The sequence below is a fragment of the Palaemon carinicauda genome, chromosome 12, assembly GCF_036898095.1.
Source record: "Palaemon carinicauda isolate YSFRI2023 chromosome 12, ASM3689809v2, whole genome shotgun sequence".
NCBI classification, from domain to species: domain Eukaryota; kingdom Metazoa; phylum Arthropoda; class Malacostraca; order Decapoda; family Palaemonidae; genus Palaemon; species Palaemon carinicauda.
In genome coordinates this window covers 3,316,663-3,332,833 of record NC_090736.1, presented here as the reverse complement: position 1 = coordinate 3,332,833, position 16,171 = coordinate 3,316,663, and the positions used below count along the sequence as shown (strand labels likewise).

The following is a 16,171-nucleotide window of genomic DNA, read 5'->3' as shown; positions in this document are numbered from 1 at the left end:
ACCATATGAGGCTGTATTACTTTTGGGTTCTCATTTGACCATATGAGCCTGTATTAACTTTGGTTTTCATTTGACTATATGAGGCTATTCTTTTTCCTTGGATATATCCCGAGGATGAAACATAAAATAAAAAAAAAGAAATAAAAATTCGATCAAAGTGAAAAACTGCTTACTGATCGTATATGGAACGTTGTCGTGGTCACAAAAATTATTTGTGGCTAAATTTCAGAAAAGTAGAAATATTTTATTTGAAGAAAATTATTGAATATTGTATTTTTCTATTTAATTATAACACCACACTTTTTTTTTCTCAATGAAATAGAGCTTATGTTCTTTAACATTAAAAAAAATTGTGAATAAAAGCATATTGCGTCATTTCATAAAAAAGAAAAAAAAATGTGCTCGTACACTTATAAGCAGAAACAACCAATGAAAGGCAATCATCAATGTCCTTCAAGTAAACTGCATAGCATTTATGTCAATTGGCAGCTTCGGTATATCAATGAGAGCGGCCATGGTCAAGTAGAAGACGAAGAACAAAGCCGTAAGAATGGGACAGACCACCCTGCACAAAGTGTTGAGCCTGGCAGCCAATGCTGTCCTTCTGCTGGTCAAACGAGCTTCCGATCTGGTGGTGTATTTCCCAACTCCAAGAAGGCATCCAGGAGCACTTTTCTGAAATGAGTATAAAGGAGAAATTGTGAGTTTTGATTTGTCAACTTCGGTACACTATCACAACAATCTTCTCCCTCAATGACATTCAATATTTTTTACATAATTCGATCTGGCTATAAACGGTCATACTGGATATTATCATCACGACTCTCTTGTCGTATTAGCTTTATTGTTGTAGTTTCTTCTAAAAAAATAAATAAATGAAAAGGTAATTCATGAACAAGGAAATAAAACCATTAATTTTAGCCTTCTGGAAGCTTTGTAGGCTTTAACGTAATAAAGTCTGAGAAAAGGAGGATGTCTGAGAAGTCGAATTTTTTGCCTTGCAATGTTGCAACATTGCAGTATAATAACTATTCATTGCAATTATACTCGTAAATTTGTGATTAGAGCCCAAAATAATGTATTTTTTTCCATTTAATATAAAAAAAATTACTCCAATTAGATGAATTAATAAATTATCAAAGCAAGCTAAAGAGGCATCTGTCAGTAGATGTAGCAGGTAACATCCTTGTGACAAAAAGAACAATTTACTTAGTGCTGTTGATTAAATAGCTATGTTATCCTATTAAATAATGTATACTACAGAAAAACTTAGTAACACCATAGTCATAGAAATAGGAATAACAACAGGCTTTATAGCATGCTGTCGTAATGTCAGCTACTGGACTCATTGTCTCCCCAAGTTCCTGGATGTATATGAAATTCGTGAATCCTACTATAATATTGGATATGGAAATCCCAAAAGTAATAATTTAATGACCATAATTTAGTGCTGTCTCTTTGAGTATATCAGAATCCTGAGGCGCTTTGGTAATCAAAGTTATAATCTTTTATGTGAAATCATAGATGAACGTTAGTTTTCAGGCAGTAAGGATTATTTTAATTTTAATATTTAAAATCACATGGATAGAATGAGTATTAATCTACCTGACCTTGAGAATTTTTTGCTTCTTGCTCTTCTTCCTCTTCTATTAATGTGTTTTAGAGAGAGAGAGAGAGAGAGAGAGAGAGAGAGAGAGAGAGAGAGAGAGAGAGAGAGAGAGAGAGAGAGAGAGAGAAATGTGTGTGTAGTTTGAGAAACTAAGTAATATTATATGTGCATTCAAAGGTAGACATATACGAATAATTATCCTTCCGTAACAAAAAGCTTATTTGAAATAAGACTATCAAGTCTTCATATCAACAATATTTAGTATGACATTCAACCAAAGCCTTTTATGAGGCTACCTTGATCCAAGAAACTCGTTTTCTATTTTAAAATATGTAACAGAAAACGAATCTGGTTAGTAGTTTGATGGGAGACTACAATGAAGGGTAATTAAACCGCTAGGTTTTTTTTTTTTTATATATCTTTACAGGTGTTCACTCACTTAGTCACACACACGCATATATAGGCTATATATATATATATATATATATATATATATATATATATATATATATATATATATATATATATATATATGTGTGTGTGTGTGTGTGTGTGTGTGTGTGTGTGTATATATATGCATATTTACATTTATACATACTGTAAGGACACCGCTCCCTTCGTCGTCCAGAAAATCAACAAACTGCTCATTTATTTGAATTCTCCCTTCGCCACACCATGGTTTCCCATGTATATGTATTCCGCTCTATCAGAGCTACATTTTGACATATGTATCATTTCATTACATGTTTCTGTTAACTCATGATTCGTATATTTGTAAGTGTAAGAAAACACATATATTTTGGCGGGCAATTCATTCTGATTTGGCGCCAGCGCCATCCTACCTTTCCGTTCGCACCTTGTAATATACTCCCATGCACATTTGAATAAAGTATCAGTTGATCTTGGTGACGCTTGTCTCACTGTCCTTACAACTGGTGACCCCGGAGTTGAAAGTAGCATCAGCGGTTTTGGCTTTGCCATCAACGGACTTATTACGGCCTTGCTACCTTCTCTATACTCCGTTACCTTAGGCATGAGCCTGCCTTTGGTTCTCCCACACTTCGGTGCATGTAAGGCAGTAGGATGAGCTTAACCGACATATCAACTTCTCACCTCTTCGCCGACTCGTCGTCTGGCCACAATGCAGGAAGCAACACGCCCATCGCACCCAACGGCCTTGCCTCCACGCCCAAAGTCAAACTGCCGCCCTTTTCTCAACACAACACCGCTTCCTGGTTCCTGAGAGCAGACGTACACTTCCGTGTCGCTAGACTCAGCGACTCCTGCGCCAGGGCTGACATCGCTCTCACCTCCATACCTGAAGAGGTATTCGACAAAATTTCCCCATGGCTCGACGCCCAGGCCAGCCAAGTTTCATACGAAGACCTGAGAACGAAACTCATCGGTATCTACTCCCTCTCCGTCTCAGCAAGGGCACAGAAAGTCCTGGACCTCGCCGGCAAGCCCATGGGTGACACCTCACCTGTTGAGGCGTGGGACGAGTTAACCAGCCTGCTCTTGCTCCCTGAAACAAACAGCAATGGCCGACGACGTGAGATTAGCTTATCTCGCGAGATCTTTCTTCGACGCCTACCACTGGACGTAAGGGCCCAATTGACAGACGCCGACACGCTCCCGATGATCGAACTCCTCTCGAAGGCTCAGAAGCTCCACGAGGCCTCCAAAGCATCTCGCCTCGGAGCATCATCGTCAACACCGCCTTCGTTCTCCTCCTTCAGCAGCTGCTCTTCCATAGACTCCTCGGCAACGGCCCCTGAGGACGACGAGATCAACGTTCTATCAAGAAAGAAACAGCCGCAACCAATACGACCGAACCCTAGGACTAACCCAGCATAGTGCTTCTACCACCAACAGTTTGGCAGCGATGCCAAGAAATGTAAAGCACCATGCAGTTTCCCTAGAAGACGATGCCAGAAGCATCCACTTGCCACCATCGCAGCCGCAGGTAACCAAAACAAGAATAGTTTCTATATCCTCGATACCATTTCCAACCGTAGACTCATGGTAGACACCGGCGCAATGCAGTCAACGTTCCCACCTTCCAAGTCCGACCTAGACCGTGGTCCTGACAAAAACGCTCCTTCACTCATCGCCGCCAACGGATCTCCCATACGGAGCTATGGGATTAGGACCTTCAAGATATCTATCATGGGCCGTTCGTATTCTTGGCTCTTCGCCATCACTGACGTCAATCGCCCCCTCCTCGGTGCGGATTTCCTCGCCGACCACGGACTCCTCGTCGATGTCGCTAACAAACGTCTCATCGACACGGGAACCTGCCAGTCCCGCGCCCTAGAACACGGCCCTGCAACAATGTCCGTATCCGCCGTAACGACGCACCCTTACGCCGACCTCCTACAAGAATTTCCCGAGGTTTTCAAGCCCGAGCTCCGACACTCGCCAGGTTCCCCGTCCAAGCACGGGATCTACCACCACATCACAACGACAGGACCTCCTACTCACGCCAAATTCCGCGGCCTACCGCCCCAGAAACTGAAGGATGCCAAACGCGCCTTTGAGGACATGGAACACATGGGTATCTGTAAGAAAGCATTGAGCTCCTGGGCATCGCCCCTACACATGGTAAAAAAGCCGAACGGGTCCTGGAGACCTTGCGGCGACTACAGGCGCCTCAACCTCATCACAACGCCCGATCACTACCCGCTGACCAACATGCAGGACCTAACGAACGCGTTTCACGGTGCGAAGTATTTTACCAAGATGGACCTCCTCAAGTCTTACTTCCAGGTCCCCGTATTTCCGGAAGACATCCCGAAAACTGCCATTGTAACGCCGTTTTGATCCTACACCTTCGCATACTCAACCTTCGGTCTACGCAACGCCGGGGCAACCTTCCAACGACTAATGGATAGCATTCTGGGTGACCTACCTTTCTGCGTCTGCTACGTCGACGACATCCTGATATTCTCGAAAGCCAAGGAGGAACACCGGAGGCACGTCTGCACCGTCCTCAAACGCCTACAGGAGAATGGCCTGGTCGAACGTTTCGACAAATGCATGTTCGGTGCAGAAGGAGTGGATTTCCTTGGTCACCGCGTATCCTCGTGCGGGGTAAAACCCATGACAACGAAGATCAACGCCATCAGAAAGTTCCCGATACCTACGACCATCCGCCAACTTCAGGAGTTCCTGGGGATGGTCAATCACTATAGGCGCTTCATCCCCAACATCGCACAAACCCTGTCACCCTTCGACAACATCTTGAAAGGAAAGGAAAAGCGAAAAAACTCGAGTGGGGTTTGCCCCAGCAACAGGCATTCGCCCGGACGAAGGATGCCCTCGCGAATGCCACCACCCTGGCTCATTTCGACGGTAACGCGCCCCTGCGACTAACGACTGACGCCAGCAATGTCGCCTGTGAGGCTGTGCTGGAGCAACTCGTCCATGGTTCTCCTCGACCGCTGGCATTCTTCAGCAAGAAATTGAAACCCGCCGAAACAAGATACAGCACCTTCGATAGGGAACTCCTCGCCGTCTACCTCGCCGTCCGCCACTTCAGGCACATCTTGGAGGGCACTCCCTTCACAATTGCGACGGACCATCAACCCCTCGTACACGCTTTTACGAAATCGACTGACGCATGGTCCTCCCGACAACAACGTCATCTCGCAACAATCGCCGAATTCGGGTGCACCATACGTTATGTCCCAGGAAAGAAAAATCCAGTCACGGACGCCCTTTCAGGGATTGAAATTGACGCAATCCACCTGGGAATCGACTACGCCAATCTCGCAACCGAACAACGCACCGACCGAGAAGCACAGGATCACCTGACGGGGCCATCCGCTCTCAAGATAAGTGCGATTCCCCTCGGACCAGCAGGAGTAACTATTCTTTGCGACACCAGCACCGGCCGCCCACGTCCCTGGATACCAGCCTCCTGCAGAAGGAAAATATTCGATATCATCCATGGACTTTCACACCCCTCAGGATGCACCACCGCTCGCCTTCTGTCTGAGAAGTTTGTCTGGCCAGGGATAAAAAAGAACGCCCGGGAATGGGCGAAGTCATGCATCAACTGCCAGTCAAGCAAAGTCAGCCGTCACACTGAATCGGGGGTAGGCGATTTCCCCCAGCCAAAAAGACGTTTCGGTCACATACACATCGAGGTCGTGGGACCATTGCCCCCTTCTGGATCTGCTCGCTATCTGCTTACGATCATCGATCGCTCCACAAGGTGGTTGGAGGCATCGCCGATGACTGAAGCTACGACTCAAGCATGCGCCGAAGCCCTCCTGTCAAGCTGGGTGAGCAGGTTTGGCGTTCCTGACGACATCACGACAGACAGAGGCCCCGCTTTCCTCTCAGAAATATGGCGAACCTGATGGGGACGACGCTCCACAGCACCACGGCATACAACCCCGCGGCAAACGGCATGGTTGAAAGAACTCACTGCGCCCTCAAGGCGTTCCTGATGGTGAGCTGCACCGACGGGGCTGGAAATCACGACTTCCTTGGGTACTCTTCGGCCTTCGCACCGCCCCTCGCGCAGACGGCGAACTTTCGCCCGCCGAAAAGGTTTACGGGGAGGCGCTCGCAGTTCCTGGCGAATTCTTTCCCTCATCAACCGACGACACGCAGCTGGATCACCTAAGGGACATCGCCAGGAAGTTCAGGCCATGTCTCAAAACTTACCAGTACAGAACCAAGCACTTCAAGCCAAAAAACCTGGATGACTGCGGGTACGTTTTCGTCCGTGTCGACGCTCATCGACAACCACTAACTAGACCTTTTCGAGGCCCCTACCGGGTAATTAAGAGGACAACGAAAGCCTTCCTTCTCGACGTCTATGGCCAAGAGGACTGGGTCTCAATAGACTGCATGAAACCAGCATTACTCGAAGGAAGCGACACCGCCTCCGCCGGACCTGACAGATCCAGAGTTCCACCTCAAAACAAGGCACCCAATGAAAGAAAAATCATCAAACGACGACAAGAGGGAGAGATCCTTACGCGGACCGCCGGCGCGCCCCTCTGTTAAAAAAACAAGAGGAACCCTCCGACGCCCGAAGAGATACGAAGATTGATCATCAGCCCTCTACGCCGCCCGATTTCTTAGGGGGAGAGTACTTGTAAGGACACCGCTCCCTTCGTCGTCCAGAAAATCAACAAACTGCTCATTTATTTGAATTCTCCCTTTGCCACACCGTGGTTTCCCATGTATATTTATTCCACTCTATCAGAGCTACATTTTGACATATGTATCATTTCATTACATGTTTCTGTTAACTCATAATTCGTATATTTGTAAGTGTAAGAAAACACATATATTTTGGCGGGCAATTCATTCTGATTTGGCGCCAGCGCCATCCTACCTTTCCGTCCGCACCTTGTAATATACTCCCATGCACATTTGAATAAAGTATCAGTTGACCTTTATGACGCTTGTCTCAGTGTCCTTACAATACATATACATACATATATATATATACATATATTATATATATATATATATATATATATATATATATATATATATATATATATATATATATATATATATATATATATATATATATATATATATATATATATATATATATATATATATACACACACACATATATATATATATATATATATATATATATATATATATATATATATATATATATATATATATATATATATATATATATATATATATATATACACACACATATATATATAGGCCTATATATATATATATATATATATATATATATATATATATATATATATATATATATATATATATATATATATATACACACACACACACATCACAATGATAGCCACTGTCTTTTGATTTTCTCCTAAAGTAAACGAATGTTCACAATACGTAGTCAACTAACTTTACTCTCTTCTTACCTTACACCAGTTGATGAAAACCACTGTGACGACCACCAAAAAGAGGCTGATGATGCAATACACAAACCAGATGTCAACGAGTTTCAAGTACGCTGTCTGGGGAATGGATGAACTCATCTGAAAGCAAATATAATCTGGTAAGAAACTCTCACTATTACAGAATAGGCCTACATCTTATATTTCATTCTTTTTTTATTGGTAATGATAGCTTTTTGAGATAGTTGATCCTCCACAAAGGAGGCAACTGTCCTTATCCCCACACAAATGAAAAAAAAAAAAAAAACAATAGAAGAAGAAAAAGAGGAGGAAGCAAGAAATAGTTGATACTCTAATGTATTTAAAATTCTAAATATTTGATGATGAATATTATCTCAAGGACATTAATTACTCGAATTGGGATTCTCTTTTTTTTTCAATGTAAAAATTCTCTTTAGTTCTGAACTGTTCGTACGGTAAAAATTATGAAACCTGATTGGTTCCTTTGTTTTAATAATTCTCAATTCACTGCGACTTTGAAATTCACCAGTCATCCTAAGAAACTAGCTTATTTGACTGCCATGGATTCCGCATTGCTGGTGCAATTGCACGTAGGCCTAGTCTTATGTAGGCCTAGTTTTATTTTCAGGTTATCTCATGATTTCGCAGTTTCGCAATGATTATAGGTGAAGCCATCTAGTATATAGGCTTAATTGTGAACATTCAGTTCCTCCCATGGATGTGAATTAGTGTCCTAAGTGTAAGAAAAGACGACGGTATAATTACATTTGTGATTGATTCTAAAAGAACTTTACCTCATTCTCATCTTCCCTCTTAGAAATTTATATTGCCCGTGAGCTACTGGTTGCACGAGCGATAGAACTATGGTCCATTTCTTTTAGCGAGTCATATTTGCACCGTCTTGCAGCGTTGCCCTTTTAGCTCGGAAAAGTTTCTTGATCGCTGATTGGTTAGAATTATCTTGTCCAACCAATCAGCGATCAGGAAACTTTTCCGAGCTAAAAGGGCACCGCTGCGAGTCGGTGCAAATATGTCTCGCTAAAAGAAATGGACTATAGTACACCTGCAACTCCTGATTATATTTAAGTAAAGTGGATAACCAATACATGCAACATTTCTATCGGAGTTTTCAGGAGTCATAAGTGAGGTTAATGGAGGGTGGGTGGTTTTAGAAACTCGCAGGTAGATAAGTAAGGAGGGTCCTGTCCCTTAGTTAGGTTAGGTAGGTGTGGTTGAGTTAGAAGGCTTATTTTGTTCTTTGGTGTTTTTGTATTTCTAAAAATACTAATTAGCAACAGAAATAAAGGTATAGTTCGTTGAAAAATTACTGTAGAAGGTAGGCAAATTATCTTTATAGAAATCCAGTGTTCTTCGAAACTGTGATTTTACCGAAATAATTACTTTTACTGTATTTTCCTTCACCAACTAAATAACTGTTCCTAAGTATATCGTACATCCTTTGGGAATCATTAAGAGTTAATTTAGATATTCCTATCCTTTTTTATAATATATCTTGGTGATAAGATTATTATCATTATTATTATTATTAATATTATTATTATCCTTATTATCATTATTATTATTATTACTACTACTTGCTAAGCTACAACCCTAGTTGGAAAAGCTATAAGCTACCATCTGCATATTGTCCTTAGTCCATAAGGATTTGGCGTGCTACAGAAAGAAAATGTGATTGGATAATTAATTTCATCGTAATCTTGTACAGCGCAACAGATAAAAGTCCCCTTTAATCTCTATGACTTGTATGGAACAAGATAAAGTATTGAGATGACAAACTAAGATCAATTATCTCTGGTGGCTTTTAGATGGATGACAAACTAAAATCTAAAAACGGTTCAAAGGGAAGAAGAGAGTCGCCTCTTTCTGACGTGGGTGAAGAATGCAAGAACATCTACTTTAAGAGGAAGAGGAAATGTGTTAACGATTTACCCAGGTGAAGATGGCAGCACTAGATATGCTTCAAGAAGAAGGAAGTTGCCAATGACTAATCTTGGGAAGAAAGCAGCACCAAATCTGGTCCAAGAGGAAGGAAAAAAATTCTACTGCTGACCTTGTTGGAGAAAGCAGAAAGAAATAAGGTAGGATAAAAAGGACAGGGACAAAGAAAGAAGAAAGGAGGATGGCTAAAGACGACAAAGACAAAGAAAGAAAGGAGTAGAGAAAGAACGAAAGAAAGAAAAGGAAAGCGGCACTAAATGTTGTTCAAGAGGAAAAAGAACCTTGCAAATGACTGACCTGAGTGAAGAAATTAGCTCTAAATCTGGTCCAACAGGAATTAACTGATGATGTGGAGAAGAAATCTGGAATAAAAGGGTTTCAAGAGAAGAAGAACCTTGCCAATGGCTGACCTGATTGAAGAAAATAGCTCTAAATCTGGTCCAAGAGGAAGAGGACAGCTGTTGACTGATGATATGTGGAAGAAATCTGGAATAAAAGGAGATCAAGAAAAGAAGAAACTTGCCACTGACTGACCTGAGTGAAGAAAGCTGCTTCGACGAGGAGAGCCGTCAAAGCGACCATGACTCTTTCGTTAAAGTCTTCCACCGGGAAGAAGAAGACCAGATAACCAATGACAACAATGATGAATGTTGGGATGTATGTTGAAGTCACGTAGAATGTGGAGAGATTTTGGAACATTAATTCTATAACCTGGCCGCTGAAGTTCCCCTGAAATAGTGAAACGATTCAAGAATATTGTAATGAAATTAATTCATAACTGTGATACCAAATAATAATAATAATAATAATAATAATAATAATAATAATAATAATAATGATAATAATGATAATAATAGTAGTAATAACAATAATAACAATAATAATAATAATAATAATAATAATAATAATAATAATAATAACCACTGAAATGGAAGATACAGTATAAAGAAAACCTGAATGTTATAGAGCCATAACAATGACTACTACTACTACTACTAATACTACTACTACTAATACTACTAATACTACTACTACTACTACTACTACTACTACTACTACTACTACTACTACTAACAATAACAATAACAATATGTTTAGCTATAAAAGAATTAATGAAAATTAGCAGTGGCATAGAATTAAAGAAGCTAAAATCACCCACCAAAGAAGTTGCCAGACATATTAGACAAGCCACGGAAGTTAAAAATAAAAGTTTGGAAGCTGTGCTGTCTGTGTAGTAGGTAACTAGTGACATTGAACTCTCTGTAGATTACAGCACTTTGCACCTGCACATTATAGTCAATTGTTTTTAGTGAGGCAGATTTGCACCGACTCGCAGCGGTGCCCTTTTAGCTGTGAAAAGTTTCCTGATCGCTGATTGATTGGACTAGATGACTCTAACCAATCAGCGATCAGGAAACTTTCCCCAGCAAAAAGGGCACCGCTGTGAGTCAGTGCAAATGCGCCTCATTAAATAAAATTGGGTATAGTAGTATGCCCACTATTATAGTGTTGCAACCGTTATAATATGATGATAATATCTAGTGGCACGATCTTCAGGACTGAGGGTCAAGACCCGCTAAAGCTCGATAGTTTCTTGTAGTGCTTGCAACCTCACCATCCTTGTGAGCTAAGAATGGAGTGGTGGGTTTGGGATGCCTAAGGTCTACCTGCTGAGTTACCAGAAGCCATTGCCTGGCCCTCCCTGGTCCTAGGTTGAGTAGAGAGGGTCCTTGCGTTTTGATCATATGTAGATATGGTCAGTCTCTAGGGAATTGTCCTGTTAGGGCATTCTCACTGTCCTTTGCCTCTGCCATTCATGAGTAACCTTCAAGATCTGCTAGTCCCAATGCAAAGTTGCTCCTACAGTACAGCCCCATCCTATGAAGAACTATATGCTTGCTTTATGAAATTATTAATCTGAGAGGAAGTCTTGGGTAAGGGCCCAAGCTCACAAGCTCGACTCGAGATGCCTAATGCCAGAAGGCAAGGAGAAACCTTGAATAGCTAACAGGCGACCCAGTAGTAGGGGATTACCAAAGTCGCAAAAGTAAGAAACCTGATTCTTGCCTCAATGCTTTCCCTAAGGAAGCTTCTTTAGCCCATCAGTCGATGGAACCTTCAAAGGAGAATTAAGCTGCCAGTGGTGAAGGGTTCCTAGGCCATCTTGAGATGATGCAACTGCTCTTTTAACAAAGGAACTGCAAGGGCTGTGGTGGCCCATGCGGTAACGTCTATGACTTGCGATTGCCAGACTGGGCTTCGACTCCCGCTCATCTTTAGTGTGTGCAATTTCACCATCCTTGTAAGTTGAGGATGGAGGTTTTGGGGTAGCCTATAGGTCTATCTGCTGAGTCATCAGAAGCCATTACCTGGTACTCCCTAGTCCTAGCTTGGGTGGAGAGGGGACTTGGACACTGATCAAATGTATGTCAGTCTCTTGGGCATTGTCCTGCTTGCTAGGGGAATGTCACTGCCCTTTGCTTCCGCCATTCATGAGCAACCTTTAAAATCTCTTGACACTCCGACATTAACTAATCTCATTAATAGGAAATTATTTTCTCTTTTATTTCTGAATATAATATAAATTAGCAAGATATATTGTTCCGGCTTCATGACTACTAAAGATAAAAATAGTTATAAGATACCAGACTCTTAGAAATTCAATATTATGTAAATTAGAAGAGTAATATAATATAAAATTCCGAACGATCGAATTGACAAAGTCAGCTATTTAAGATAGAGGTTACATATGAAAATTATCAATCCTAATGTAAAAATGATTGACCAAAATTATCTTTTTCAAGTTGTTCTTTTTTCTAGGGTTCAAACTTTCAGGGTAATTATCATAGTTTGAGGTAATTTTCATAGTTTTAAGGTAATTATAAGGTAATTTCGGTTTTACTATCTTAAAATTTAAGGAAATTGTGAAGAGTTTTAAGGTAATCTAAGGTAAAAGACCTACCTCATCGTGACGAATCATTTTCTCCTCAGTCAGGAAGTACTCGAGTAATTTACGATTTCCCAGATAACTCACTCCTTTACCGTCGGGGACCAGAGCTATGTAATCCTTTGTGACACCCGAGAGTACGACACCCTGAAAGGTCACGTAGATTGAATTATTATTCATCACTTTATATCTCCCTGTATATATATATATATATATATATATATATATATATATATATATATATATATATATATATATATATATATATATATATATATATATATATATATATATATATATACATATATATATATCATATGTATTTATATAATTATATATATATATTATATATATTTATATATATATTATATATATTTATATATATGATTATATATATCTATATATATATATTCATATATGTTTATATATATAATTATATATATATATATATATATATATATATATATATATATATATATATATATATATATATATATATATATATATATATATATATAATATATATAGCATATGTACATATATAATTATATATTCAATATATAGAATATATGATTATATATATATATATATATATATATATATATATATATATATATATATATATATATATATATATATATATCCTGGCTAGTACAGTATTAATGTGCTCGCCTAGCATTCGCATGGCAGCAGATCGATCCCAGCTCGGGACCGTGAATTTAAGCTGTTTACCAGGGAGGCCACTGCTGTGGTTGGGCATCACAGTAGGGGCTGGGCTTGCCTGATTGACGTTCTGGTGAGTATCTATTCTGATGAAACTGTAACTGAAGCCAGACACCTGGTTTCAGTTACAGTTTCCTCAGAGTAGATGTTCACCAGAACGTCAGCCGAGCAATCCTAATCCCCCATGTGGTGCCCAACCATAGCAGTGGCCTCCCCAGCAAACAGCTTAAACTGACGGTCCAGGGCTAGGATCGATGTGCTGCCATGCAAATGCAAGGCTAGCACATTAATATTGTACTGGCCAGGAGGCTACACATAGGAATAAAAAGTTCTCAATGAGGAACACTCACCAACCGACATGTCTGCGTGTCAAAGGGGAACGTGATGAGGTCGAACTGACAAGACGTCTTCACGGTCAGCTTCTTCAGAAGAACTAAAGGATTGTCCTTTCCTTCGAAGATTTCGTCTGTGAGAAAGATAGACAGGTTGATTACTGAAAAATCATGTGACACAATTGCCTGATAAAGAGATTGCTCTATATTTGATGTCATCTACGATCTACCTGCTGAATTAGTGTCACCTTTCTAAATTTGTTTTCTAGTTTACAATCGTCTGTAAATTTTACTTCTTCATTTTAGGCACATAAACAAATGCATATCATATAGAGTTTTATCCAGGTAGAAAGGCAGACTGACCAAGAAAATGTACCTACCTTCCAACAGCCTTTCGTCGTTGTCAGGTAGAGGCATTGTCACGCGATGTACCAAGAGACTTGACCGCCTGTCTGTGACGTCACTGGACGTAAAAGCGTCTCCTAAGAATTCTACCGTCGGCATCCAAGGCATTTGGGATTCTTTGTCATCAAGGTAAATGACGTTGAGAAAATCTGCATCGTTGAGGTGATGAAACTTAAGACGGGCATCATGCCAAGATATGCGAACTTCTATTTCGACAACGAAATTAAATCCAGTGAGGTCAAAGGCTCTTACAGAGAGCATGGCCGTATGGATGGACACATTAACGGGACTCATCTGGTTTTGGCGTGGAGGGGGCTTCTTCTCATCATATCCTTCAGAAAACACTAGAAAACTACAGTCTATTTCATCAGAGCCATCTAAACAGTTGGCTTCCATGTTACAGCGCTCTGGAAGGGGGATGCACTTGCCATCGTCACAGGAAAACTCTTGTTCCTTGCAGGATGTCATTCTGAGAGTGACTTCGCTTTTGCCACACACGTCATTTTCAACTACCCACCTATTCTCTCCTGTTGGATAATGAGTCGGTGATTTTTTATATAGTTTTGCATTTATTTCCGGCCGGCCAATTTTGCTTATCATCCAGTACCCAAAGTCACCCGTTTTAGAGTCATTCTTCATTGGGGGATGTGCCATTATTTTAGAATAGAAGGCACCGATAAAGTTGATTGTATTATTATCATTGTTAATGAAGTAATGTTTATCAAACTCTGTTTTCCCACACAGTCCTCTTATTCTGACGAATGGCAACTTGAGAAAATGGCAAGCGACACACCGTTCCAAATCACATTTTTTAGAAACCCATATTCCCCGGGCACTCTCCACAATGTCTTGACTTCCTTTGATAGTGACGCAAGTTTCTGGCTCTTCAATTGGTTTGCCACCATTCTTCTCGAAGTTTTGATAAGTTATTTTCCTGTTGGTGAAAGTGTCGTAAAAAGATTCATCTGTTATGTTTCCCCTTACGCCAAGCCATAGTGTGTCCACGTGGCCATTTGCGCAAGAATTGGTGTGCGGCGCTGACAGTTGTAGAAGTTCTCTGTTGTCATCTCTGTTTACTGGAACTTTCATCCTTCCACCCAATGCCCGGCAAAGCATTTCGGCTTCATTGAACAGACGGGGTTCAGGAAATACAAAGTCAAATTTCTTCTTTTTGGAACACAATGATGCCCCATTAAAATCTTCTATTTCAACTTCACCAACTTCAAATGTTGTAGAAATATTTCTGAATTCGAGTAAAGGTTCCTGAGAAACGCTGAAGGACTGGCAACTTGTATATCTCTTCGTCTTTCCAGTCGCCAGTTTTTTTGCATAAATTCTCAGATCAGCCAGAGACCCACGGAAGCTCTGAAGTTCGTTGAAACCTCCACCAAGGTTATCCTGCTCTTGTCCAATGAAGAGCTGACCACCTCCGCGAATCATGAGTTCCCCTGGCCGTTTTTCACTATGGCGACCTACTATGACGTCTCCATCTTGGACAACTTCAGAGCTTACGATATTCAGGTCAATTGCAACACAGATGGACGTCCAGTATCTCAGTTCAAATCCAATACTCACTTCCATCTCCCATTTATTGCTACAGCAATGAAGCATGAGAATTCTCTTTCTGTAGTCGAAACCTGAAATGAAACTTTAATAGCCTGGAGGAAACATCACCTCAATGATAGATACTTTCAATTTTTTTCTATAACTATTTATATTTTTTTTTTGTCACGGACCACTTTTGAAATAAGCCTGAAGTTGTAAGCGTTATGTAAAACTGAATCGATACATAAAGTTTAAGAAATGGAACTCATAATGTGGTATTATCTATTAAAAGTTTTAATGGTACATTTCCCATTTCAAATACCGTCGTTCATTCCCTAGCAAAACTTTAGCTTAAATTCTATTAATTTTTGGATACTTCTTGTATCTTGACAAAAGGATTATTTGTAACTGTTTGAAAATAAATTCTATATAAACCTTTTTTCAGAATCACGAAATTAAATGACATTTTACAACTATGAAAGTTATTAATACGTTATTGTTTTTCCCACTTGATCTAAATGTGATTTTATGTCAAGAGAGAACTGAATGATACATTGTTCTTTTCAAAATATGCACGCAATCTATATTTGACTTTATCAGGTGTCATTGTTGATAAGTTTATGTAGAAGTTATTGATAAATTGGCTAACGTTTAACTAGAAAATAAATGATACGCTACTTTCTAAATTCAATAAACACTAGGCGAAAATTTATCAAAATCTGGTGTTACTTCTGCTATGCGGTATTCAGCTCATTATCCGACA

At 40.2% G+C, this 16,171-nt stretch overlaps 1 protein-coding gene across 1 annotated transcript; it reads right to left on the bottom strand.

Moving 5' to 3' along the window:
* Positions 1–453: 453 nt before the first annotated feature.
* On the bottom strand, positions 454–15,444 carry LOC137651166 (uncharacterized). Its single transcript, XM_068384306.1, has 6 exons — positions 13,839–15,444; positions 13,477–13,592; positions 12,419–12,550; positions 9,991–10,185; positions 7,501–7,617; positions 454–675 (listed from the first exon to the last, which is right to left on the bottom strand). Exons 1-6 carry the CDS (start codon positions 15,442–15,444, stop codon positions 454–456), a joined length of 2,388 nt encoding a protein of 795 aa, XP_068240407.1.
* Between the last annotated feature and the right edge of the window lie 727 nt (positions 15,445–16,171).